This window comes from Elephas maximus, chromosome 21 (genome assembly GCF_024166365.1).
Source record: "Elephas maximus indicus isolate mEleMax1 chromosome 21, mEleMax1 primary haplotype, whole genome shotgun sequence".
NCBI classification, from domain to species: domain Eukaryota; kingdom Metazoa; phylum Chordata; class Mammalia; order Proboscidea; family Elephantidae; genus Elephas; species Elephas maximus.
In genome coordinates, this window is record NC_064839.1 from 49935429 (window position 1) to 49961128 (window position 25700).

The 25700-nt window shown below is 52.0% G+C and overlaps 1 protein-coding gene across 1 annotated transcript; it reads left to right on the plus strand.

Moving 5' to 3' along the window:
* Positions 1–8028: 8028 nt before the first annotated feature.
* On the plus strand, positions 8029–23509 carry OSGIN1 (oxidative stress induced growth inhibitor 1). Its single transcript, XM_049864674.1, has 6 exons — positions 8029–8163; positions 15356–15460; positions 17915–18051; positions 19199–19390; positions 19580–19671; positions 22265–23509. The coding sequence occupies exons 2-6, from the start codon at positions 15394–15396 to the stop codon at positions 23211–23213; spliced, it is 1437 nt and encodes a 478-aa protein (XP_049720631.1). The 5' UTR covers positions 8029–8163; positions 15356–15393; the 3' UTR covers positions 23214–23509.
* The last annotated feature ends 2191 nt before the right edge of the window (positions 23510–25700 follow it).

The following is a 25700-nucleotide window of genomic DNA, read 5'->3' on the forward strand; positions in this document are numbered from 1 at the left end:
GAGTCAGATGCTAGTACGATTGCTCGCCTGCAGAGCAACAGGCAAAGTGTTGACGGGGCTCCTCTCCGAGTTCTGAAACTTCCCATGACCGTATGTTTGGCTACCAAGGCCCTGACCCCAGCCATCCAAGAGGGCAAGGCCCCAGGGGTTTGTGAACCCAGTAGGGAAGGCAAAGAAGGCTTTATTTAGCAGCTCGCGGGGCAAAGGAAACAAAGGAAGCAGTGTCCTTGCTCCCGGGGCCAAAGGCAAAGCTGCGGGGCCAGTAAACAGCAGCTCTGCAGGCTGAGGCTGCCTCAGCCTCTCTGTCAAGGGCAACGGACTTGGACTAGAACAGGCCACCCACCCGTCAGGAGGAATGGAAGCCAGGACGGGGGCTATCAACAGCCCTGCAGCTTGGAGTCTGCAGGCCTCTCCACCTGCTGCAAAGTGGCTGCAGAGGGACACATTCCTGGAGCCACTGCCATCACTAAGGAGCACAGGGAGCCAGCAGGACCCTTGAGGCAGGAACAAGCACAGGCCCAGATTCCAAAGGGGGCAGGGCGGTACGTGCTAGAACTCCAGCGGGAGCTGACCCTGCTGCCTGGCCGGGTTTTAGCACACACAGGTGGAATACAAGCCTGTAGGGAAAAAGAGGGGGCAGTGGTGGCTCAGCAGTAGAATTCCCACCTTCCGTGCAGGAGACCGGGGTTCTATCCCCGGCCGATGCACCTCGTGCGAAGACACCACCCGTCTGTCCATGGAGGTTTGCATGTTGCTGTGATGCTGGACGGGTTTCAGTGGAGCATCCAGACTAAGGTGGACTAGGAAGAAAGGCCTGGCTATCTACTAAAATCAGCCAGTGAAAGCCCTGTGGATCACACAGTCTGATCTATAACTGATCATGGGGATGGTGCGGGTCCTGGCAGCAATTCCTTCCATTGGGAAAACACAGACTTCTGGGCCCAGTCAGGATTTCTGATCCAGCGAGTCTGGGATGCGGTACCAGATTTGAATTTCTAGTAAATTCCCAGGTGCTGCTGGTGCTGCTGGTCTGGGGGCCACGCTTGGAGAAGTGCTGCCCTAGAGGATATTTGGGGGAAATGTGGGCTGGATGACAGAAAAATCAGTGAGTTTCCCATTGGGAAACTGGGGCCCTGTGCTTGTCCCTGCCTTGAGTGTCCTGCCGGCCCCCTGTGCTTCCTCAGCCACAGCAGAGGACAGGTGGTTGTGGACAGATTGCAGGGTGCCTACCACATATTGAGAAGCCACAACCTGCCAGGCAGCAAGCTACCCTAGGGGGCAGGTATTATTATCCCTGCTTTATAGACAAGGAGGCTGAGGCTCAGAGAAGTGAAGTCACTTGCCCAAAGACTCACAGCAAGAAAGTTCCCAGAGCTGAGATGCAAACCAGTGCCTCTGACTCCACAGGCAGGGCCCCAGTTGCTCACCCCTCTCACAATAACAGCTGTGGGCACTGCGGGGATGGTCTCTAGTGGTGTGCCACAGGGCTCTGTCTTCACCCTTGGCCAATTCAAAGTTGTCATCAATGATTGATGAAAGGCATGGCAACCATGGCATATGACAGAAAGCAGAGAAGGACCATGAATGCTCATGAGCACTTTCAGAGTCTATCAGGATGGCCTGAGAGATTCATGCAGCCATTCAATTCCTATTTATTGAGCCATTACTGTGTCCCAGCCCCTGTGCTTGACTTTTGCAATACATCAGTGAACAAAACAGACAGGACATCATTGTCTCAATTAATTATTTTAACTTATGATTATTACGATCGTTTATTATACAAAGAAAGGAGTCCTGGTGGCACAACGTTAAGCACTTGGCTGCTAACCAAAAGGTTGGTGGTTCGAACCCACCCAGCAGCTCCACGGGACAAAGCCCTGTCAATCTGCTCCCATAAAGATTAAAACCAAAACCAAACCCACTGCTGTCGAGACGATTCTGACTCATAGCGATGCTAAAGGACAGAGTATATCTACCCCATAAGGTTTCCAAGGCTGTAATCTTTACGGGAGCAGACTGCCACATCTTTCTCCTGCAGAATGACGATGGGTTCCAACCACCAACTTTTTGGTTCAAAGCACTGCTTAACCACTGCACCACCAGGGCTCCTTCCCTCAAAGATTACAGCCTAGAAAACTCTACTCTGTCACATAGGGTCACAATGAGTCAGAGTCAACTTGACAGTGCCCAACAGCCACATTATACGAAGATAATGGAAATTGGAATTTTCAGGTTCCGCGATCCTAACCATCTATCTAGCTTTCTTTTTTTCCCCATGTCCCCTTCTAGTTCGTGCCCAGAGGCCTACCCATTGGACACAGCATCAATCCAATCCGTCATTTGCTTCTCTTGTATATATCATAGAGTCTCCCCCTCCCCCCCTCCCCCAGTTCTCTGCCATTACTAATGGCTGCACAGGACTCTGCTCTGAGCACATGCTCACCGTGTACTGACTATTCTCGGTTCTTGGATGCAGAAGGTGCTGACAATTTTTCACGGCTGATGTTAACACTGTAACTTATGTCTCCTAGCTTACTGAAGCTGTTTCTTGCTTGAGGATTTTTTCCTTAGGATTAGAATCCCAGGCTCCAAGAGTATGGCCCTGCTTGTGATGAGTAAGAGGGACTGTCGTAGGGGTAAAGAGTGAGTCCTCCACTGAGGTTCAGAGAGTCACTGTTGAAGAGCTGAGTCAGGGACAGTGGCTAGCCCTGCAGTGGACGAGCAAGATGATGTCAAACTCTTGGCCAGCTGGTGGTGTCAGTGGGCTGTGGGCTTCTCATGAGTCCCCCACCAGGGTCACCAGCTCGCTCCTGGCTCCTCTGAAGACGTATTTCTCTCTTAGTCCCCATCACGGTTCCTGTAACAGTATAAGGAAGGAGGTTTACAGAAAAATGGGGTGACAGGGGTGGGAGGTCTAAGGCCTGGAGCCCCTTCATGGGCTAGGTGATTTCTGTGTTGATACCAGCTCATCCTCCAGTGGCCACAGGGACAGAAGATCTCAGCCCAGGCTGCACACAGGAAGCACCTGGGGTGCAAATGCAGACTCCGAGGCCCTATCCCTGACCCATGTCATCGGAATCTGTAAGACTGGGGCTCCGGGCGTTAGTATATTCTTTAAGTCTCCACGGATGATCCCAGTATGCAGCCAGGGATGAGAAGCACTGCTCTGCCAGAGGTGGGTGTCGTGACCTCCATCTCACAGACAAGGAAGTGGAGCTCAGAGAGGTAAAGTAACTTGCCCACAGTCACACATCTGAAAGTGAGGGAGCCAGAGTCCCAGCTTGTCTGCCTCCAAAGAGAAGCCTTTCACACACCTTCTACATATCCTGTCTACCCTGCCCCTGAGGCAGATATATTCCCTCTCCTGCGGGAACTTTCCCCTGGTTTTTAAGGAAAAGGGAGCCCTGGTAGTGCAGTGGTTAAGCTCTCGGCTGCTAACCAAAAGGTTAGCAGTTTGAACCCACCAGCTGCTCCGTGGGAGAAAAGACCTGGAAATCTGCTCCCTTAAAGATTACAGCCTTAGAAACACTACGGGGCAGCTCTACCCTGTCCTATAGGGTCTCTATGACTCTGAGTTGACTTGACGGCAACGGATTTTAAGGAAAAGAAGGAGGAATTGGGGGAGCAAGGAATGTCTCATGTGTCTGCTGGGGCCTCCTGTCTCACCCTGAGCAGATGCCCTTCCGCACCCCCCACCCCCGCACCCCTCTTGGGCTCCTTTGTTCTGTGGCCCTCCCCACCCCAGTTCTCTCTGTGTGGCTGTGTGTCCTTCTCAGCTTTTGCAGCATCTCCCCCAGGGGTCTGCGGTGATTCCAGACCCCAGGACAAACCCAAGCCAAGCGTTCTCCTCTCCCTCCAGGCCAAGCCCTGGAGGCCCCGCCTGCTGCTCTGGGTTCTGTCCTCCAGACAGGCCAAAGTCTGAGTGCCCTCACCCTTCATTTCCAGGTGGCCTTGGGCAAACTTGTTGGCCTCTCTGAACCTTGGTTTCTTCATCTGTAAAATAAACATTGCTGTTGAAAATATTTGCCCATCTCTCTGGGCTGTCGGGAGAATCGATGAAATAACGCAGACAACCAGGCTCTGTAAACAGTGAGGCACTGCACAAATATTAGCGTATCATGTACTGGACTGGCCTGGTCTCTTCCTGACAGAGCCCCAGCACAACTAAGTGTTGCCAGTGTTGCCACTCACCGTGAACTTGGGGCCTGCCTTAACTTGCTGCGTCTTGTTTACTCACCTGTAGAATGGGGTAATGGCGCTGTACCTTCCTCGCTGGACCGTTGTGCAAATCCAGTGCATTGGCTGGTCCATGGAACGTGCTTTCAGTACCGGGCACTTGGTAAAGACTGGGCAGCTGTGGTGGTAGGCGGGGTCTTCAGGCTGCCCACCATGACACTGGGAACGTAGACAGGGTCCCCAACCCCTGCCTTTGCTCCTGAGACAGGAAGGAGGTAACCGTTTGTCTGTCAGACTTTATCCCTGGGTTCAAGCCCTGGCTCGGCCACTGTGTGACCTCAGGCCCGAGATCACCCTCTCTGAGCCTCATCTGGATGTAAGGAATCCTCTGTTCACACTGCCCGGCCCTGAAGGTGCCCAGCAAAGGACAGCATCTGTGGGAGCCCCTGGCTGAGGACAAAGAAGGCAAGGACCAGAGGGACAGAACGGATGAGCAGGGCTCAGGAGCAGCCCCTTAGGATGATTCTGGGATTCCTTAGGGAGACAGGAAGTGCAGTTTTGATGGAAGGTAGGGGGTTTTGTCTCAGGACCAAGACCCCCAGGGAAGCTCTTTGTGCCACCCCACCCTTTCCCATCCATTCCACAGCTCCTGAGCATCCTGCAGGGCCCTGGGGTGGGGGGTGCTGCCATACCAAGCACAACAGGCTGCCAGGGTTCGAGCTTCTCCCGTGTGTCACCTGCAAGCTCCCTGCTAGCAGCGTCAGTGCGCAGATGGGGAAACTGAGGCACAGAAGGAAAGCACCTCTCCCAGGTTACACTGCCCATCCACTTGCAGTGCTCTAGGGTGACCAACCATCCTGCTTTGCCTGGGACACGGCAGGACTTTCAGTGCTGGACCTGGGAATGTTCTGGTTTATGTCACCAGCAGGCACCAAGGTCAAGAGCTTCGCTGTCTCATTGAAGTATAATGCCAGTCACTGTGTAACTTTACATTTTCTAATAGCCACATTCAACAAACAAAATAAAGTGGTGAAGTTAATTGTAATAACATATTTTATTTAACCCAATACATCCAAAATATTTTCATTACGTCTTGTAATCCATGTTAAAAAAAAAAAAAAAGAGGAATAAGATATTTTACCTTCTTCTTCTTAATAAAAAAACTAATTCTTCAAAATCCAGTGTGTATTCAAAATCCAGCGAGGGCTGCCAGATAAAATACAGACTGTCCAGTTAAATTTGAATTTCAGATAAATGATGACTTGTTTTAGGATAAGTATAGGGTTTTATATATATATCCGAATAGGAAACCCTGATGGGGTAGTAGTTAAGAGCTTGACTGCTAACCAAAAGGTCGGCAGTTTGAATCCACCAGGCACTCCTTGGAAACCCTATCGGGCAGTTCTACTCTGTCCTATAGGGTCGCTATGATTCAGAACCAACTTGACAGCAATGGGTTTTGTTTTTTTTTTAATAGCCAAATATTGCATGGGATATACTTATACTAGAAATCAACTGGCGTTTCTCTGAAATTCAGATTCACATGGGTGTCCTGTATTTCTACTTGTTAAATCTGTCAGCCATACTCCAGCACATCTCACATTTCCACGCTCAGTAGGTACGAGTAGCTTATGGCCATGAGCTGGGCCAGGCAGTTGGAAGGGAGTTAGGGGTGTTCATTGGGATCCAAGAGCATGCGTCCCCCAGGACAGCCTGTAAAGGCCTGTTCTTCCTGTCTCCGTGGCTCCCTCTCTCCATTGCCCCTTCATGGTTTGTCACATTATCTCTTTGTCTTAGTGGAGCTTTCCAGAAACAACTAAAAAAATTCTATTTCCACTAATCACATGGTTGGTAAACAAGGCGGCAGGGAAGAAAGTCCACGTGTCACCATGATTCCCAGTTATCAGCAACTTTTCAAAATCTAGAAAGGGGGGTCATGGCCAGCGGGGGCAGCAGGCTGTGGGGAGAAGGGGTGGGCAGGGCCCAGGAGACAGGGTTCTGGGAAGCTGGCCTCCTTCTCGATCTCTCCTCTGCGGACCCTGCCATCCTGGCCCCTACAGCCTCACCCTCAGTCTCTGACCCTGGGTGTGTGTCTCTCTCTGCCTCAGTTTACATATCTGAAAACGGGGAAGTTGCAGGCGGAGCACCTTGGGATGGGGAAGTGGAGACAGAGAGGCAGCTGCTAGGGGACAATGGCGTGTGAACAAGAGGTACGTGCCAGAGCTGCTGGCCTCGGGCCCTCACTGGTCATTGCTGGGCTCCAAGGGTGTCACGAAGGCCACAGCTGGGACAGAGGCCCAGAGAGGGAGGCCACCCCCCAAGGTCACACAGCACACCTGCAGTGGGTCTAGAAGCCGGGAGCTGAGGCCTGGAACAGAGGGCAGATGTCCCTCTGCCATAGGCCACAGGCTGTGTCATATGACCCCCCACTGGGTCATCACTGCCCATGACCACAGGAGGAAGGGATTATGCATGCCCATTTTCACATGGGTAAAACTGAGGTTCCGAGGGGGCGTATCTCCCGGGAGCTCAGCCAGCCTGGAAGGGGCTGAGCCCATTTGGGCCACGTGATTGCAGAGCTGGATGTGAAATGAAACCTCGGACTCCTGTGCTCTTCCAGGGCACGGCCCGGGTCCCCTGTGGCCACCAGGGCCAGGGCCAGGCTAGGGTGAGGGGAGTGGGATGCTTGTCTCAGGCACAACATTTAAGGGGTCCAAAACACTCCATAATCAGGACACATAATGCATGAATGCAATTTTTTAAACAACCGAAATGAATGCAAAACATCTATGATGAAGAGAATACCACAATTTTCAGTGAAGACAGCATCAGTATTCCTGATTTTTCCTTTTGACTCTGGATCTAATATGACTTGGGTTGGGACTGTCTTGAATCCTGTGTTTATCTTAAACGTTGATATTTCATTCACCGTGGATTTTTTTACATTAATTTTGATTTTTCAAACAAATTGCTTTAAAATACTATTTTCTTGGTTACTGAGTTTTTTTTGACAGACCCTTAAATTTTGTGCCCCAGGTGAGTGCCTTACCTGCCCCACCCTGGTTCCAGCACTGGTGGCCCCCACTGCCACACAGCAGAACAGGGCTGTCAGGGGTGCCCCCAGGCCTAAAGTGGTGATGAGGAGACAGTAGCATCAGTAATGGAAATAATAGCTAATAGGTCCTGAGCCCTATGGACCAGACTCTGCTCTACCTTCCTTCCTTCCTTTCAACAAAATTTGAGTGCCCACTATTGTGTGTGGCACTATTCTAGACACAGGAGACATAACTCCCTGCCCACACTGTGCCCACATTCTGGTTTAGGGACAGAGACAAGAACAAGACTAACTAATAACCAGCAATGTGTGAGGTGCGAAGGGATACCTGCTAAAGAAGAAACGTAAGGAAGAAAATGGGATCTAAACTGGGAGGGGCTTCCTGTGGTCAGCATGGGAGGGAGACAAGTGGTGTCATTTAAGCCTATACCCACCACAGGCAGGAGAGGCTGTTCCTTAGCCCCATTTTTCAGATGAGGAAACTGAGGGTCGGCCATGAGCAGTTTGCCCAGCCTCCCCCAGCCAGTAGGTGCAGAGGGGGACTTGCAGCCTGGGCAGGCTGGGGGCTGGGGTGGGGAAGAGGCGCCTGGGGTGGAATCTGAGTGGAATGAGAGAGCCAGCGCGGGGCCCGGCTGGTGGGAGGCAGGTGCCCGCCCCGGGGCCCCTTCAAGGCCGCCCTGGCTCGCAGCGTGCACCCGCCCCGGGTGTACAAGTTCATTCATCCAGGGCCTGCTGAGTCACGCTTATGAAAGTAACTGCCCGGCCCCGCCCGCCGCCGCTCGGTGAAATACCCTCGCTTCCCCCTCGCCGCTCACTGCCTCTCAAGTCCCCACAGGCGACGGGTGTCCCGCTCCCGCAGCGGGCGCTGTGACCCCAGTTTCTCGTGCACCGCCGGCTAGGCTCGCCGGCCACCTCCACCAGCTGCCCATCAGGTGAGTGACCCCGGCCAGGCCTGGAGGAGGGGTGGCCAGCTGGGTCCGGGTCTGCAGGCCCTGGAACCGGGCGGGACTCCCAGGAGGTCCCGAAGCCCCGGGCCCCCCCACCCAGCCCGGCCCGCGTCTCCCCCTGCCAGGGTCACCCCTAGTTGGTGAGTGCCCGGATCCAGCCACTGCCCTGCTGCCCACCCGCCCGGGGCACGTGACCGCCCGACCCTGGACCGCGCTCCAGGAGGGAAGGAGGCGTGGCCTCCAGCACCCTGCCGAACCCGCTGGGTCCAGCCGCCCGCCGGACCGAGCTCACTGTACCGACCCTCAGCCAAGCATGGAGACCCCAGGGACTAGCTTCCCACAGCAGGCTCAATGGTGCTGGGCTGGAGGGCTGGGGGCCCAGGGAGACCCTGGGGTCTTGGTGGGGTCGCCTGGGAGGGAGGTGGCACCGGGGCGCTAGGGGAGGCCCTGCTGCACCAGGCTCACAGCCCGGTCCAGCCCGCGCCCCGGGGGCGTGGTGTTTCTCGGTGTCTTTGTGATCGCGCTTCTTACTGACAGAGGTCCAGGGACTCTGCCAGGGTCGCACAGGTACGAGGGCAGAACTAAGATTTGTGCTCATGGCGTGGACTCAGACGTTCTTGGGCGGCCCTGGGCAGGGCGCCTCTCACCTCGGTTTTCCCGACCGTGCAATTGGCACAAGAAAACGCGCCTGGCAGGGCTGTCCTCAAAGTCAGATGGTCTGAGGGCCAGAGTGTGCAGCAAGTGCAGCCAATACAGCTGTCCCCGTCTTGGTGCAGTTTTAAGCTCTGATGGCCTCTGGATCGTCAATGCCACAAACGCAAACGCAACATCACGTAAAGCTGTCATTATTTCCATTTGCTTTATGCTTACTTGGTTTTGTGAATTTCGAATAGTCGATTTTTAACTTTTTTCCAGTAACATTTTCCATCTTCAGAGGGACTTCAGAAGTTAAAATTAAAAATGGATGCTTCCAACTTCATAAACCGTAAAAGTGGGAAAGAAATGGAAAAGTGTGAAGCTTTCACATTATATTCTGTGCGTTTTCAGCGGGTCTACTCCATGGTGGGAGAGCTCTCAGGGATCAGGGCTCCTGGGCAGCTTTTCTGCACAGGAAGTGATCGATGGGTCGGTCCTGGACTGTGTGACCTCATGACTGTGGCATCCTGGTGGTGCTGGGAGGGAGCACTTGACTTGGAGTTCAAAAGTTCCCGCCGTTGCCAAGAGAATTCAACAACATATCAAAAAAATAATCCGCCATGACCAAGTGGGATTTATACCAGGTATGCAAGGCTGGTTTAATATTAGAAAAACCATTAATGTAATCCACCATATAAATAAAACAAAAGACAAAAACCACATGATCTTATCAATTGATGCAGAAAAGGCATTTGACAAAGTCCAACACCCATTTATGATAAAAACTCTCAGCAAAATAGGAATGGAAGGAAAATTTCTGAACATAATAAAGGGCATCTATACAAAGCCAACAGCCAACATCACTCTAAATGGAGAGAGCCTGAAAGCATTTCCCTTGAGAACGGGAACCAGACAAGGATGCCCTTTATCACCGCTCTTATTCAACATTGTGCTAGAGGTCCTAGCCAGAGCAATTAGGCTACACAAAGAAATAAAGGGCATCTGGATTGGCAAGGAGGAAGTAAAATTATCTCTATTTGCAGATGACATGATCTTATACACAGAAAACCCTAAGGAATCCTCCAGAAAACTACTGAAACTAATAGAAGAGTTTGGCAGAGTCTCAGGTTATAAGATAAACATACAAAAATCACTTGGATTCCTCTACATCAACAAAAAGAACATCGAAGAGGAAATCACCAAATCAATACCATTCACAGTAGCCCCCAAGAAGATAAAATACTTAGGAATAAATCTTACCAAAGATGTAGAAGACCTATACAAAGAAAACTACAAAGTACTACTACAAGAAACTAAAAAGGACCTACTTAAGTGGAAAAACATACCTTGCTCATGGATAGGAAGACTTAACATAGTAAAAATGTCTATTCTACCAAAAGCCATCTATACATGCAATGCACTTCCGATCCAAATTCCAATGTCATTTTTTAATGTGATGGAGAAACAAATCACCAACTTCATATGGAAGGGAAAGAAGCCTCGGATAAGTAAAGCATTACTGAAAAAGAAAAAGAAAGTGGGAGGCCTCACTCTACCTGATTTCAGAACCTATTATACAGCCACAGTAGTCAAAACAGCCTGGTACTGGTACAACAACAGGCACATAGACCAATGGAACAGAATTGAGAACCCAGATATAAATCCATCCATATATGAGCAGCTGATATTTAACAAAGGCCCAGTGTCAGTTAATTGGGGAAAAGATAGTCTTTTTAACAAATGGTGCTGGCATAACTGGATATCCATTTGCAAAAAAATGAAACAGGACCCATACCTCACACCATGCACAAAAACTAACTCCAAGTGGATCAAAGACCTAAACATAAAGACTAAAATGATAAAGATCATGGAAGAAAAAATAGAGACAACCTTAGGAGCCCTAATACAAGGCATAAACAGAATACAAAACATTACCAAAAATGACAAAGAGAAACCAGATAACTGGGAGCTCCTAAAAATCAAACACCTATGGTCATCTAAAGACTTCACCAAAAGAGTAAAAAGACCACCTACAGACTGGGAAAGAATTTTCAGCAATGACATCTCCGACCAGCACCTGATCTCTAAAATCTATGTGGTTCTGTCAAAACTCAACCGCAAAAAGACAAACAACCCAATCAAGAAGTGGGCAAAGGATATGAACACGCACTTCACTAAAGAAGATATTCAGGCAGCTAACAGATACATGAGAAAATGCTCTCGATCATTAGCCATTAGAGAAATGCAAATTAAAACTACGATGAGATTCCATCTCACACCAACTAGACTGGCATTAATCCAAAAAACACAAAATAATAAATGTTGGAGAGGCTGCAGAGAGATTGGAACTCTTATACACTGCTGGTGGGAATGTAAAATGGTACAACCACTTTGGAAATCTATCTGGCATTATCTTAAACAGTTAGAAATAGAACTACCATACAACCCAGAAATCCTGCTCCTCGGAATATACCCTAGAGAAATAAGTGCCTTCACATGAACGGATATATGCACACCCATGTTTATCGCAGCTCTGTTTACAATAGCAAAAAGCTGGAAGCAACCAAGGTGTCCATCAACAGATGAATGGTTAAATAAATTGTGGTATATTCACACAATGGAATATTATGCATCGATAAAGAACAGTAATGAATCTGTGAAGCATTTCATAACATGGAGGAACCTGGAAGGCATTATGCTGAGCAAAATTAGTCAGAGGCAAAAGGACAAATATTGTATAAGACCACTATTATAAGATCTTGAGAAATAGTATAAACTGAAAAGAACACATACTTTCGTGGTTACAAGGCGGGGAGGGAGGGAGAGTGGGAGAGGGTTATTTACTGATTCGTTAGTAGATAAGAACTACTTTAGGTGAAGGGAAGGACAATACTCAATACATGGAAGGTCAGCTCAACTGGACTGGACCAAAAGCAAAGAAGTTTCCGGGATAAACTGAATGCTTCAAACGTCAGCGGAGCAAGGGCGGGGGTTTGGGGACTGTGGTTTAAGGGGACTTCTAAGTCAATTGGCAAAATAATTCTATTATGAAAACATTCTGCATCCCACTTTGAAATGTGGCGTCTGGGGTCTTAAATGCTAACAAGAGACCATCTAAGATGCATCAGTTGGTCTCAACCCACCTGGATCAAAGGAGAATGAAGAACACCAAGGTCACACGATAACTATAAGCCCAAGAGACAGAAAGGGCCATGTGAACCAGAGACTTACATCATCCTGAGGCCAGAAGAACTAGTTGGTGCCCGGCCACAACCGATGACTGCCCTGACAGGGAGCACAACAGAGAACCCCTGAGGGAGCAGGAGATCAGTGGGATGCAGATCCCAAATTCTCACAAAAAGCCCATACTTAATGGTCTGACTGAGACTAGAGGAATGCCGGCGGTCATGGTCCCCAAACCTTCTGTTGCCCAGGACAGGAACCATTCCCAAAGACAACTCATCAGACATGAAAGGGACTGGACAGTGGGTAGGAGAGAGATGCTGATGAAGAGTGAGCTACTTGTACCAGGTGGACACTTGAGACTGTGTTGGCATCTCCTGTCTGGAGGGGAGGTGGGAGGGTAGAGAGGGTTGGAAGCTGGCAAAATTGTCACAAAAGGAGAGACTGGAAGGGCTGACTCATTAGGGGGAGAGCAAGTGGGAGTATGGAGTAAGATGTATATAAACTTATATGTGACAGACTGACTTGATTTGTAAATGTTCACTTGAAGCTCGATAAAAATTAAAAAAAAAAAAAAGTTCCCGCGGTTAAGTCAGGCTCCTGCCCCTCCCACAAAAGGTGAAAGGGGCAAGCAGTTTGGACTCCTTGTCTATCAACAAAGGGCTCCACCTCCTTATTGGGTGGTGGAGAACACAAAAGGACAGGTTTGGTGGGGGGCATGGCCCAGACAGGTGGAGCACATTGGTTGGGGTGGAGGGGTAGATGGTGTCCAGGTTCCATGCATGGCTGTGGGCTTAGCCCACAGGGGTCAAATCCTAGCTCTGTAACCTCAGGAAGTGACTTCACCTCCCTGAGCCTCAGTTTCCCCATCTGTAAGGTGGAAGGAGGAGCCCCCTCCACAGGCGGGTTGAAGGAGACAACAGGTGGATAGCACTAAGCAAAGATGCCCCATGTACCCCTACTGTTATTCCCCAAGACAGCAAAGATGAGGAGTAGAGGCCCGTTGGCCAAGGGGGTGCCAGGAGGAAGTGCCCTGGGAACTCTGATCCCATTGGTCAGGGCAGCCTGGCCAGCCAGCGCCCATCAGTGAGAGACTGTCTAGGCTGGAAGTATCAGCTACCTGCTGGCACCAGTGCTGGGACCAACCTTCGGGGTGATCAGAGACAAGCTTGGCCTGGAGGGCCCCTGGGGCACTGGAGCTCCACCCATGCGAGCTTGGGCAATCTCCTCACAGACTGTAAAAGCCAGCTGAGAAGCTCTCTGGGCTTCAGTTTCCCCATCGGTACTGGGAGTGATAGTAAGAGTACTTATAACAGCCCAATTAAATAAGGACTCCATGAGTTGACATGTACAAAGCACCTAGAACACGCTTCGCACATAGCCAACTCCATGGCATGTGCAAGTGCTAGCTGTTTATTATTATTGGTGGCAATGCTGTCACTCTAAAACCTTCCCTCAGGTAGACAGCACAGGGCCCTGTAAAAAAAAGGGGGCATGGAGAAGGCTACGAGGTTCCTGTCGTCTCTCCAGGGAAGGAGGGAGGCCCTGGACACTGGGGGCGTGGGCCTGACTTGGACAGGCAAGGAAGTTTATTCACAGGGCATGTGAGAGTACCCATGAGGGAGCCTGGGCCCCTGAATTGCCCCGCTGCAGCTGTGGTGTGACGCTGGGCACATCCTTAACCCCGAGCCTCCCTTTCCTCACCTACAAGATAGAGGTCACCCAGTGCACCTCTCAGTGTCGCCGAGAGGACCAAACACTATCACTTCGGAGCAAACTCCTCACAAACTGTAAAGTGCTATGCAAGGTCAGCAGTTGTCATCATGGGCAGTGCCCAGCTCCTCTCACTGGCCTGCTCCGGCTCCTGCCCCTCGTCCATTTGTGGGAACCTGCCCGACAGTGAATCTGGGGTTTCTGTCCCCTGCACACATCAGAGGTTGCATGCGGGCTCAGCAGTGTTGTAGAACCTGTTTGAGATTTTCCAAAAATGGGAATCTATTGCCCACTCTCCTAAATCAGAGAAATCACATAAAAGTGCAGATTTCGGCCTTCTTTGGAAGAATTCCACAAGCTGTGGGCCCTGGGCCCACACTCTGGGTAGGCATCTGTGGTCCCCAGCCAGGCCCTGTACCCACCAGCTTCAGCCTTTGCCATGACATGTCCCGGGTTCCTCTGCAGGGATAGACGATGGCACAGAGGTTAGGCAAAGCCGGGGCACCAGCAGCCCTGGGCTAAAATGCCACTCGCATGACACTGAGCCATTTGTACAACCTCTTTGAGCCCCAGCGTATGCATCTGTGAAATGGGATAATAGGATCGATAGCATTTACCCCATGGGGTCAGCGTGAGGATATGAGAAAAGCACTAATCACCAACCATCCCACATGCGCGCACATTGTCCTGTGGTCCTCAGACAACTATCAAGTAGATGGCAGGTGAGGCTGGTGGCCACTGTTAGCTGGGCTGGGGGAGTGAGCCCCCAGTTTCCGCAGGCCTCTGCAGCCCTGAAAACTGTGTTTGGGTCCCGTCGAGTGATTTGAGCTGCTGGGCCAGCAGGGGGCGTTGGTGCTCCAGAGAACAGCAGGCTTTCAGCTTTTCCCTAAACCCAAGTGACTGGCTTCCAAAGTTTCCATGGAAATAAGCCCTTGTCTTTTCCCAATTGCAGATTTACTCCTGGCAGGTGCTTCGTGTCAGTTATCTCACTGCGTCCCCCAACAACACTATGAGGTAGAAAAACAAAACAAAAACAAACCAAACCTGTTGCCATGGAATTGATTCCGACTCATAGCAACCCTATAGCACAGAGTGGAACTGCCCCATAGGGTTTCCAAGAAGCAGCTCGTGGATTCAAACTGCCGACCTTTTGGTTAGCAGCCGAGCTCTTAACCACTGTGCTGTAGAAAATTATTACTATTCCCAGTTTGCGATGAAGAAACAGAGCCCCAGACGTCCAGGAATAGGCCCAGGGTCGCCCTGCTAAGAAGGCCCAGGTTATGGCTCCAAACTCCACAGGCTACACTACTAGACCATGATGTGGACTGGGCAGGGCTTGTCCCTGGGCAGGGCTGCGATGGCCTTGTGGAAGATAGATAATGAGCTGCAAGTGTGGTTACTGTCCCAGCGTCAGTAGGCAGTGAGGCTTGGGGGGCTAGAGCCTGCCCAGGTAACCAGGCTAGGGGAGGGGAGGGGGCATGCTGGGCAGGAATACCGTATAACTCAGGGTCCAGGGAGACAGGCCTATTGGGAGAAAGGAGAAGAGGAGTCAGTATTCCTCCGGGGGAATTTGGACTCCACCCTGAGCCCACAGAGGCCACCCTGTAGCCAGGAAGTGACACCAAGGCCTGATCTCTGTCCCCAGGTCAGCTGCCAGTGCCAAGACCCCTGCCAGCTGCAGCCATGAACTCCTCAATGAAGGACCACCTCGATGCCAGCAGCTCCGAGCCCCTTGCAGCTGTGATCATTGGTGAGTGGGGTGCCCAGGGCAGGGGCAGGGCTGGCACTGAGTGAAGGGTGCCAACAGAGGCCTGCAGTCAGGAGCTGGGGAAGGCCAGGCCTGGCCTCCCTTTACACCTGGGGTATTTAATTTAGCCATCAAGTGTCCACTGTGTGGCTGGAGCTATGCTTAGTGATTTATAAAACATCATCCCATTTAATCCTCTCAAGAACCCATGAGGCAAGACTGGAAGGGTCAGCCAGCAGGGCGAGGATGGGCCTGGTCCCTAAGCTGGCAGTCTTAAGCTCTGAGTCTGCACTGCCCAGTACAGTGGCCACAGCCACGTGTGGCAACCAAGCATGTGAAACGTGGCTAGTCCACTTTGAGATGTGCTATAAGTATAAAATTGTCGTTGTTGTTAGTTGCTGTCGACTCTGACTCCTGGCGACCCCATGTGTGCAGAGTAGAACTACGCCACAGGGTTTTCAAGGCTGCGACCTTTTGGAAGCAGATTGCCAGGCCTCTCCTCCGAGGCACCTATGGGTGGGTTCGAACCTCCAAACTTTTGGCTAGAAGTCAAGCACTTAACTGTTTGTGCCACTCAGGGACTCCTAAAATATAAAACACATAAGGGAATTCAAAGACTGTGTGAAAATAAGAGTTAAAGTATCTGTTTTTATTTTGATCAATAGATTTAAAACTATATTATTAAAATTAATTTCACCAGTTTCTTTTTACTTTTTCTAATGTGGCTACTAGAAAATTGAACATCACGTCCACGGCTCACATACCACATCTGGTGGACAGCGCTGCAAAGCTGCACGCATTCCTGACCACCTCTACCATCTTGGCAGATCCTTCCTACAGAGGAAGGCAGCCGTGGCCCCTGCTGTTCCCATTTTACAGAGAGGGAACTGAGGGTCAGCCAGGGGAGGTGCCTTGCCCAGGGAAACACAGCTAGTGAGTGGAGGGAGCCAGGGCGTGGCTGCAGGGTCCTCTGCTCCTGAATCTCATGCCTCACACGCTCCCAGAACTACATCAGGTCCAACATGTCTGCCAGGTGCTTACCCTGTGCTAGGTACCCACTGAGGGGACACATAGCAGCAGCATGTGGCCCCTGGCCTCAGGGGCCTGCAAAAATGGGGCACAGATGATTCCCCTACGCAGGCAGCAGGTGGACCCACACAGAATGGCCATTTTTGTAAGTCAAAATCAGTTAAATGTTGGCCATTTCCTGTGGTTCGCCCTAATGATATCCTATGGATGGGTAATACTCTGAATAGCACAAGATTAGAAGAAGAGAAAAAAAAAGAATAGAAGAGCTGTCAGGGGGTTGGACCTGATTAATTGCCCAAGAACTACCACAAACAGGGAGTTCCATGGATGTTCAAAGTTGGAGGCAGCTGGCCCTACAGGTGGCTTAGCACCCCTCCTGGCCCCCCATGGCTCCTGTGCTCGCTCACCCAGACACTTCTCTGTCTGTAGTATAATATCTGACTCGTTCGTTCAACCTGCCAGATGGTCAGCTTTCAGGGGCTGTGGCCAGTTTTTAGTGATCTCGGAATCGCCATCACGTTCCCAAGGATTCCCTCTGTCCGGGTTTGAATCCTCCCTTTTATACTTGCTGGCTGTGTGACCACGGGCAAATTACTTAACCTCTCTGTGCCAGTCCTCATGTAAAAAAAAAGGAGAAAAAGAGTAGCATTTCTCTTACTAAAGTTATTGGGAGTGCTCAGTAACTGAGTGAAGGGTGCCAACAGAGGCCTGCAGTCAGGAGCTGGGGAAGGCCAGGCCTGGCCTCCCTTTACACCTGGGGTATTTAATTTAGCCATCAAGTGTCCACTGTGTGGCTGGAGCTATGCATGCACTTTAGGGTTCACGTGAGGCCTGATACAGCATCTCCATCTGTCGGTTTATTATTATTTTTATTACTAAAATCACTCGACACAATGTCTGACCCATAGTTGTTGTTGGGTGCCTTCGAGTCAATTCTGACTCATAATGACCCCGTGTGACAGTGGAACTGCCCCAGTGGATTTTCTTGGCTGTAATCTTTACGGAAGCACTTTGCCAGGTCTTTTTCCTGCAGAGCCACTGGGTGGGTTCAAACTGCCAACCTTTTGGTTAGCAGCTGAGTGCTTAGCCTTTGTGCCACCAGGGCTCCTTTGATACATGGTAAGCACTTGATAATGTTAGATATTATTACCATTACTTCATTACTGCTGCTGTCCAATGCTCTTAGTACAGTCCCTGAACATAGTAAGCTCTCAACAATTGTTCATTATTTTTTTATTGATTATTATCATGCATAGCACCTGGAATATGCTAGAGGCTTAGTAAATGCTTGATTTTTATTTTTATGAATAAAGGATAAATGAATGAATGATTCAGATCATGACCAAAGCCCTCGGTGGTGGTCTGTTTTGCCTAAAAATGCTGCCTTCCATCCCTGCACCCATATTGCCCCCTGCCTTCTCCCCCCAGGCAATGGCCCCTCGGGCATCTGCTTGTCCTACCTGCTCTCAGGCTACACCCCCTACGTGAAGCCAGGCGCTGTCCACCCTCACCCCCTGCTGCAGAGGAAGCTCACCGAGGCGCCAGGGGTCTCCATCCTGGACCAGGTGGGTCACCCCCTCAGAAGAATTTCCCAGCTTCCCAGGGGAAAAAGAGAACGTGTTTGCAGGAAACGAGGCCCAACACAGAACACGAGAGGCCACGAAATCAGCCACGGAAATCGTGAAAGAGAAAGAGGGGCTCTCTCTTGACACCTCCCACTGCTACATCAGCTTGTCTCACCACCCCTAGAACATCTTGGCTGTCCCGTCTGTCCAAGTTTGAGTCCTTGCTCTTCTACTTGTCAGCTGTGTGACCACGGGCAAGTTACTTAACCTTTCAGCACCCCAGTTTCCTCAAGTATGAGGCGAAAAAGAGCAGCATTTTCCTTGCTGAAGTTACTGGGAGCACTCAATTAGATAAATGATTGTACCCAGGGGACATTTGGCAGTGTCTAGAGACATTTTTGGCTGTCACAACTGTGTGGAGGGTGCTACTGGCATCTAGTGGGCAGAGGCCAGGGATGCTGTTAAACACTTACAATGCCACCACTACTGAGAATGTCAGTTGTGCCCAGGTTGAGAAACTGCCCCAGAAATTTCAGTTCCATTCCCCCTTCCAAGAAGGGCCTGGAAATCCACCCTCTACTCCCCTTACCTCCAGGAGGCCTTTCCTTGTTTACCTCCCGCTTCAGGCAGGCATCCACCCCCGAGTTGGCTGGTGAAGGAAGTAGACCAGTATTTGGTCTACAGCAGCCCGTTCCCAGTGTCTCCTATAGCACACTGCTTCCTCAGAATAATGTGCCCAGACAGTGTCCCTAATCCAGCGGACCTGGGAAACGCTGGGTAATTAACTAGTCAAACAGGTAAAATGGCTGTTGCGGAACTTTTCAGAGCCTTTAACGTGCTGATAGGCATCATCCACTTCTGGGACGCAGCATTTCCCGAGCCTGTCTGACCCCTGACATTAGAATGGGAATGCAGGACTAGGCAGTTGCTCGAGTCCCTTCTTATTCTTTCCTGCTCAGCCAGTGGTCTGGGGTCCTTGGGCTCCTGGAGAGACCCCAGAGTGAGCGCTCACACACAGCCCCCACTGTGGCTGTCTCAGCCTCAAGGAAACAGCCTGGCCCCAGTCCCCACAGTCCTGCCCACCCCTCGGCTCTGGGAAACCAACCCGCCTTCCCCTGTGGCCTCTCTGACTTCCGCTCCCCTCCAGGATCTGGATTACCTGTCTGAAGGCCTCGAAGGCCGGTGCCAAAGCCCTGTGGCCCTGCTCTTTGATTCCCTCCTGCGGCCAGATACAGACTTCGGGGGAAACTTGGAGTCGGTGCTCACCTGGAGGCGCCAGAAGGAGCGAGCCATCCCCCACGTGGTACTGGGCCGGAACCTGCCCGGGGGCGCCTGGCATGTGAGTAAGCGGGTGCGGTGGGGTTAGGCCACCTCTACCCAAGCCTCCTTCTCTTTCCCCTCCTCTCCCCCTTTTCACCTGCCTCCCCCTCCCACTCTCCTTCCCCACCAGCCCCAGGTACGGCCTCCCCTGCCTTCCTTCCCGAGTGGATAGCAGAGGTCTGGACTGAAGGCCTTCTCTTTCATGCAGTCCATTGAAGGCTCCACAGTGACCCTGAGTCAAGGCCAGTGGATGGGGCTCCCAGATCTGCAGGTCAAGGACTGGATGCGCAAAAAGCGGAGGTAAGGCCAGCTGGGAAGCCCCTCCCACCCTGAGTCCAGGAGCCAGAGTTTAAGGGCCCTCAGGGCTCATCTGGTCCTTCCTCATCCTCCAGAGGGGAAACCGAGGACCAGGCAGGGACAGGACCTGCCCAGGACCACAGGGGTAGTGAGCAGCAGTGCTGGGCTCGCCCCAGGACTCCCTGTCCAATGCTCCTTCCACCCTGCCACACGACCCCTGGCTTGGCCTCCCCATAGCATCCCAGACTCTAAGGAGGCCCAGGTAAGGTGACCACCAGCTCCCTGCCCCCCACGCCCCCCTATACTCTGACCCAGGTTCCAGGGCCCCCTGGTCTCCCTGCTGCCCCGCCCACTACTCTGAGCCTGGCCTGGAACAATCTCATTCCCTCTAAGTCAGCTGAGGATGCACTTCCTTTAAAAAAAAAAAATGCTTTTGCATTAAAAACGTAACTATACTACAGAAAATTGAGAAAAGGAAGACAACCAACCCCAGCCCCGCACTTCTACCTAACACCGCCACTTTTGTGGGCATTTTCTCCCCGTCTTATTTCGGGCTCTGTATATGCCCACACCGGACACCTTGGCCCCCCAGATACAGCTGTATTGTTGGATAAAGGAATCCAGGCCCTGATCTTCCTGGGACAACGCTTAGAGCTGCTGAAATGAGAAGCTGCTCCCAGCAGACACCTCCACGGAGTGGTCTCTGCTCTTGTATAGGAAGCCCTGTTTCCTATGACAGCTGGGGGCCATGACAGGCACAAACTTGGTAGAACACATTGAGGCCCGTGTAATGATATTAACAGACAGGCAGAAACTTGTATTGCAATTGTAAACATACCCTTTTATATCCTCCCTGTAAAAGAAAAAGAGGGGAGGCTCTCTCTTGACACCTCCCACTGCCACGTCAGCTTGTCTCACCACCCCTAGAGCATCTTGGCTGTCCCCTCTGTCTGAGCTTGAGTCCTTGGTGGCTGAGCAGCTCCTCTTCAGCAAATCTTCACTGAGTCCTTATGATGGTGCTGCACCTCGCGCTTAGGTGTCGGAGCAAAAAGACACAATGGACATGCTCCACACCCTCATGGCGCTGCCACTGTCACAGGGTTTTTAGGTTCTTGCCCATTTTTCATTACTCTAAACAACCCTTTATGCAACATCTTCCTGGGAGAGTTTGTTTGTTTTTAATAATTTTTATGACAACAAAGGTGGGGGAAATGACAAACCCACAGAAATAGCTTCGTTTCCAGAGCTCAAGCGTCAGTCGAGGATTGGCTGAATTAAGGTGGCTGAAGTGGTCTTGGGGGATGTGGTCCAAGCTCATGCCACAGTTGTGGCATTTAGCCACCCGTGTGTTGGCATGGGAAACCCTGGTGGCGTAGTGGTTAAGTGCTGTGGCTGCTAACCAAATGGTTGGCAGTTCGAATCCACCAGCTGCTCCTTGGAACCATATGGGGCAGTTCTACTCTGTCCTATAGGGTCACTATGAGTCAGAACCAACTTGACGGAAACAGGTTTGGTCGGTTTTGGTGTTGGCATGTCGCTTACGATTCTGCATTAAGCAAGTTCATCCTTAGCAATCTCTCTACAAGCTGGGTACAGTAAAGCACCCGAGGTCACACAGCTAGATACGGGGGGGGCTGAAATTTCCCCAAACTTGCAACTTAACCATGAGGAGCACTGGCCCTCCTGGCACTGTGGCTGGAAAGGAGCATGGTAGTAATAGTAATAAAATACCCACTGTTGTTGTTACATGGGCTGGGCACTCTGCTAAGTGCTTTCCATTTTTCAAACGTTTTATTGAAATATAGCCTACATGTAGAAAAGTACACACCTCATGTATGTACAGGTGGAGAGGTTTTCTCAAAGGGGACACCCGTGTTATGGCTACCCAGAGTCAAGAAATAGATCCCCAGTCACCATCCCACCCTCCTCCCCAGAGGTAGACACTCTCTTGACCTGCCAGTTTCTGAATGCTATAAAAATGGAATCATACTGTGTTTACATGGAATATTGTTTAATCCTTTGAGGCAATAATAATAGTGGCATTAGCTACCTGCCAGAGTCTGTTCTAAGCATTTCATTAGTATCAACCCCCATAATTCTCTAACAACCAAGAAGTGTACTGTCACCGTCATCATCATTAGTTTACAAGTGAGAATGCTGAGGCACAGAGCCAACCTGCTGTGATGCCTCATAACGACCCAAAAAGTCACAGTAGAACTGCCCCATAGGTTTCCAAGGAGCGGCTGGTGGAGTCAAACTGCCAACCTTTTGGTTAGCAGCCAAGCTCTTAACCATTGTGCCACCAGGCCTCCAACCTGCTGCAGAGCCAGAATTTGAACCTGGGCATCCAGGTCTGGAGTCTGCACTCTAAATCTGGCCCTATGCTGCCCCTCCTGAGGTAGGGGCCTTATTAGCTCCATTTACAGAGGAGAGACTGAAGCTCCCAGAGCTTAACCACTTGGCCCAGCCCTACAGGCAGTGGGTGGCTCAGCTGCTGCCTGGCCCCAGGGCTGACACCATCTAGTCATCTCCACCAGCCTGTCCCCCTCACCCTAGACTGCTCTCTGACACCCCCACTCCTGCATCTTTGCCGTAGAGGTCTCCGAAACAGCCGAGCCACAGCCGGGGACATCGCCCACTACTACAGGGACTACGTGACCAAGAAGGGTCTGGGCCACAACTTCGTGTCCGGTGCCGTGGTCACAGCTGTGGAATGGAGTATACCTGAGTCTGGCAGTTCCAGGTCCCAGGACCCTAGCCCCCTCTTCCAGGTGAGCGGCTTCCTGACCACCCAGGACCAGAGCCCACAGCCCTTCTCTCTGCGTGCCCGCAACGTAGTCCTGGCCACAGGCACGTCTGACAGCCCAGCCCGCCTAAACATCCCCGGGGAGGCCCTGCCCTTCGTCCACCATGAACTGTCAGCCCTAGAGGCAGCCACGCGGACAGGTGCGGTGACCCCGGCCTCAGAGCCCGTCCTCATCTTGGGCGCGGGGCTATCAGCGGCTGACGCGGTCCTGTACGCCCGTCACTACAACGTGCCGGTGATTCATGCCTTCCGGCGGGCTGTGGACGACCCCGGCTTGGTGTTCAACCAGCTGCCCAAAATGCTGTACCCTGAGTACCACAAGGTGCACCAGATGATGCGTGAGCAGTCCATCCTGTCGCCCAGCCCCTATGAGGGCTACCTCAGCCTCCCTGAGCACCGGCCGCTGCTCTTCAAGGAAGACCACCAGGTTGTGTTCCATGACCCACAGGGTGGACAGAAGGTCTTTGGTGTCTCCCTGGTGCTGGTCCTCATTGGCTCCTACCCTGACCTCTCCTTCCTCCCTGGCGGAGGCGCCGACCTTGCTGTGGACCCCAGCCAGCCACTGAGCACCAAGAGGAACCCTGTTGACGTGGACCCTTTCACCTACCAGAGCACCCACCAGGAGGGCCTGTATGCTGTGGGGCCACTGGCTGGGGACAACTTTGTGCGGTTTGTGCAGGGCGGTGCCCTGGCTGTGGCCAGCTCCCTGCTGAGGAAGGAGACCAGGAAGCCACCCTAGCACAGGGTGTTCGTCCTGAGGCCCTGAGGAGGAGGGGAGATCTCAACAGCCCTGCAAAGATACCCCGGTGAGGGGGGCTTCTCCTGGCAGGAGACAGGAGGGGCCGTGAGCCCATGCAACTGGCCTCTGGGGATGAGGAGGAGGGGCGCAGGCTGCTCCGGACTCAGACTGAAGCCGAGGAGCCAACAGTGACCACAGGCCCAGTGCAGATCTGCATTAGCAATCTAGGGGAAAAGGTGCCCATGTGAGCTGGGATTACTGGGGCCAGCACCCCGACAGGTCCCAAATAAAACTAGCGCCTAACTCTACCCTGTGTCCAAAGACTCTATTTGGGGAGGTGGCTGGGTACCTGGGACCCTGCGCTTTGAGCCAGAGGCCTGTGGACTGGGGTGGGGAGAATACAGATGTAGTGGTTGTTAGGCGCCATTGAGCCGGTTCTGACTTGTAGTGACCCTATGTACGTCAGAACAAAACACCACCCGGTCCTGTGTCATTCCCACAGTCCTCATTATGCTTGAGCCCATCATTGCAGCCACTGTGTCAATCCATCTTGTTGAGGGTCTTCCTCTTTTTCACTGACCCTCTAATTTACCAAGCATGATGTCCTTCTCCAGGGACTGGTCCCTTCTGATAACATGTCCAAAGTACGTGAGACGAAGTCTTGCCATACTCTTTTCCAAGGAGCATTCTGGCTGTACTTCTTCCAAGACAGAATCATACATTCTTCTGGCAGTCTATGGTATGTTCAATATTCTTCGCCAACATCGTATCTCAAAGGTGTCAATTTTTCTTTGGTTTTCTTTATTCATTGTCCGGCTTTCATATGCAGATGAGGCAACTGAAAATACCATGGCTTGGGTCAGGTGCAGCTTAGTCCTCAAAGTGACATCTTTGCTTTTTAACACTTTAAAGAGGTCTTTTGCAGCACATTTGCCCAATGCAATATGTCATTTGATTTCTTGACTGCTGCTTCCATGGGCCCCAAGTGTGTGTGTGGTGGGGGGCAATTGTCAGGTGCAAGCAGGTGAGGGGGCAGCATGTTAGAAGATTTGGGGGAGGGTGTGTTCCAGGACTGATGTGCTGTGGAGGTCTTTGCAGCCCCTGCCTACATTCCCTGCCCCTCTCCCCGTCACACTGTCCTCTCAGTTCCTCCTGCCTACCATGCCCAAGCCTGCCACAGGGCCTTTGCACAGGCTGGTCTCTAGCCCATGACTTTTTCCTCCTCTCTTTAACTCCTTCTCTTCCTTTGAGTCACTTGGCATGAGGGTCACTTCCTCTAGGAAGCCTCTGCTGACACAAACCCCTGTTGGTGGTTCTCGTGGCCCATGGCACCACCACTTCAGAGCATCTCAGTTTCAGTTGTTCATTTATTCGTGGAATCATTCCAGTGTATGGCTCTGCACCAGGGGGGTGTTGTGCCCCGGGGTTGGATCCTGGTGCCTAGCACGAGACCTAGCACCTGGCAGGTATTTCTTTTTCTTTTTAAAAATTTTTATTGTGCTTCAAGTGAAAGTTTACAAATCAACTCAGTCTCTCATACAAAAATATATATACACCTTGCTATGTAGTGCTCTCCCCCTAATGAGACAGCACACTCCTCTCCACTCTGTATTTCCTGTGTCCATTGAGCTGACTCCTGTTCCCCTCTGCCTTCTCACCTTCCTTCCAGACAGGAGCTGCCCACATAGTCTCATGTGTCTCCTTGAGCCAAGAAGCTCACTCCTCACCAGGATCATTTTCTGTCTTACAGTCCAGTCCAATCCCTGTCTGAAGAGTTGGTTTTGGGAATGGTTCCTATCTTGGGCTAATGGAAGGTCTGGGGACCGTGACGTCCGGGTTCCCTCTAGTCTCAGTCAGACCGTTAAGTCTGGTCTTTTTGCGAGAATTTGAGGTCTGCATCCCACTGTTCTCCTGCTCCCTCAGGGAGTCTCTGCTGTGTGGCAGGTGTTTCTTAATGAATCCTTTGAGTGGGTGGATGAGTGGGAGTGGGAGAGGAGGAAGGTGTCCTGGGGCGTAGATTGGTTCTGGGCCTGTGTAATGGCAGAGGGAGGTCTGGGGGGCGTGCAATCCCTTGGAGGGCAAGGGTGGGTGCCAGGGAAGTGATGGGGCGGGGGAGGCCTGAGGCGTGTGAACGCTGAACCTAGAGCCGGCACCAGCAGAGGGCGCTGCGGGCTCGCCGGACACAGCGCTCCGGCCCCTGCGGCGGCGCCACGGGGGGAGGAGGGGCTCATGGGAAGGGGGCTCCGGAGGGGGGGCAGCCCCCAGGGACCCCCTTCCAGCAGCCAGACACCCCCGCGCCTCCTCCGCTGCAGCCCCCTCCCCGGCCTGCCGGGGTCCAGCCAACCGGCCCGCGCCCCCAGGCAGCCCCCGCCGCAGCGCCCGGCGGGGTGGGGGTGGTGGACCTGGCACGTGGCGCGGGGTCCGGGCCCCCCCGTCCCCGCCCGGCTGTCCCGAGTGTCCGCGGCCGCGGACCGAGAAGGGAGGCGG

Excerpts from the sequence above, each read along its gene's own strand:
- OSGIN1 (XM_049864674.1), top strand. The coding sequence starts at position 15,394 with ATGAACTCCTCAATGAAGGACCACCTCGATGCCAGCAGCTCCGAGCCC. Across the intron at positions 15,461-17,914 it reads CCTTGCAGCTGTGATCATTG|GCAATGGCCCCTCGGGCATC; the intron begins GTGAGTGGGGTG and ends TTCTCCCCCCAG. Across the intron at positions 18,052-19,198 it reads GGGTCTCCATCCTGGACCAG|GATCTGGATTACCTGTCTGA; the intron begins GTGGGTCACCCC and ends GCTCCCCTCCAG.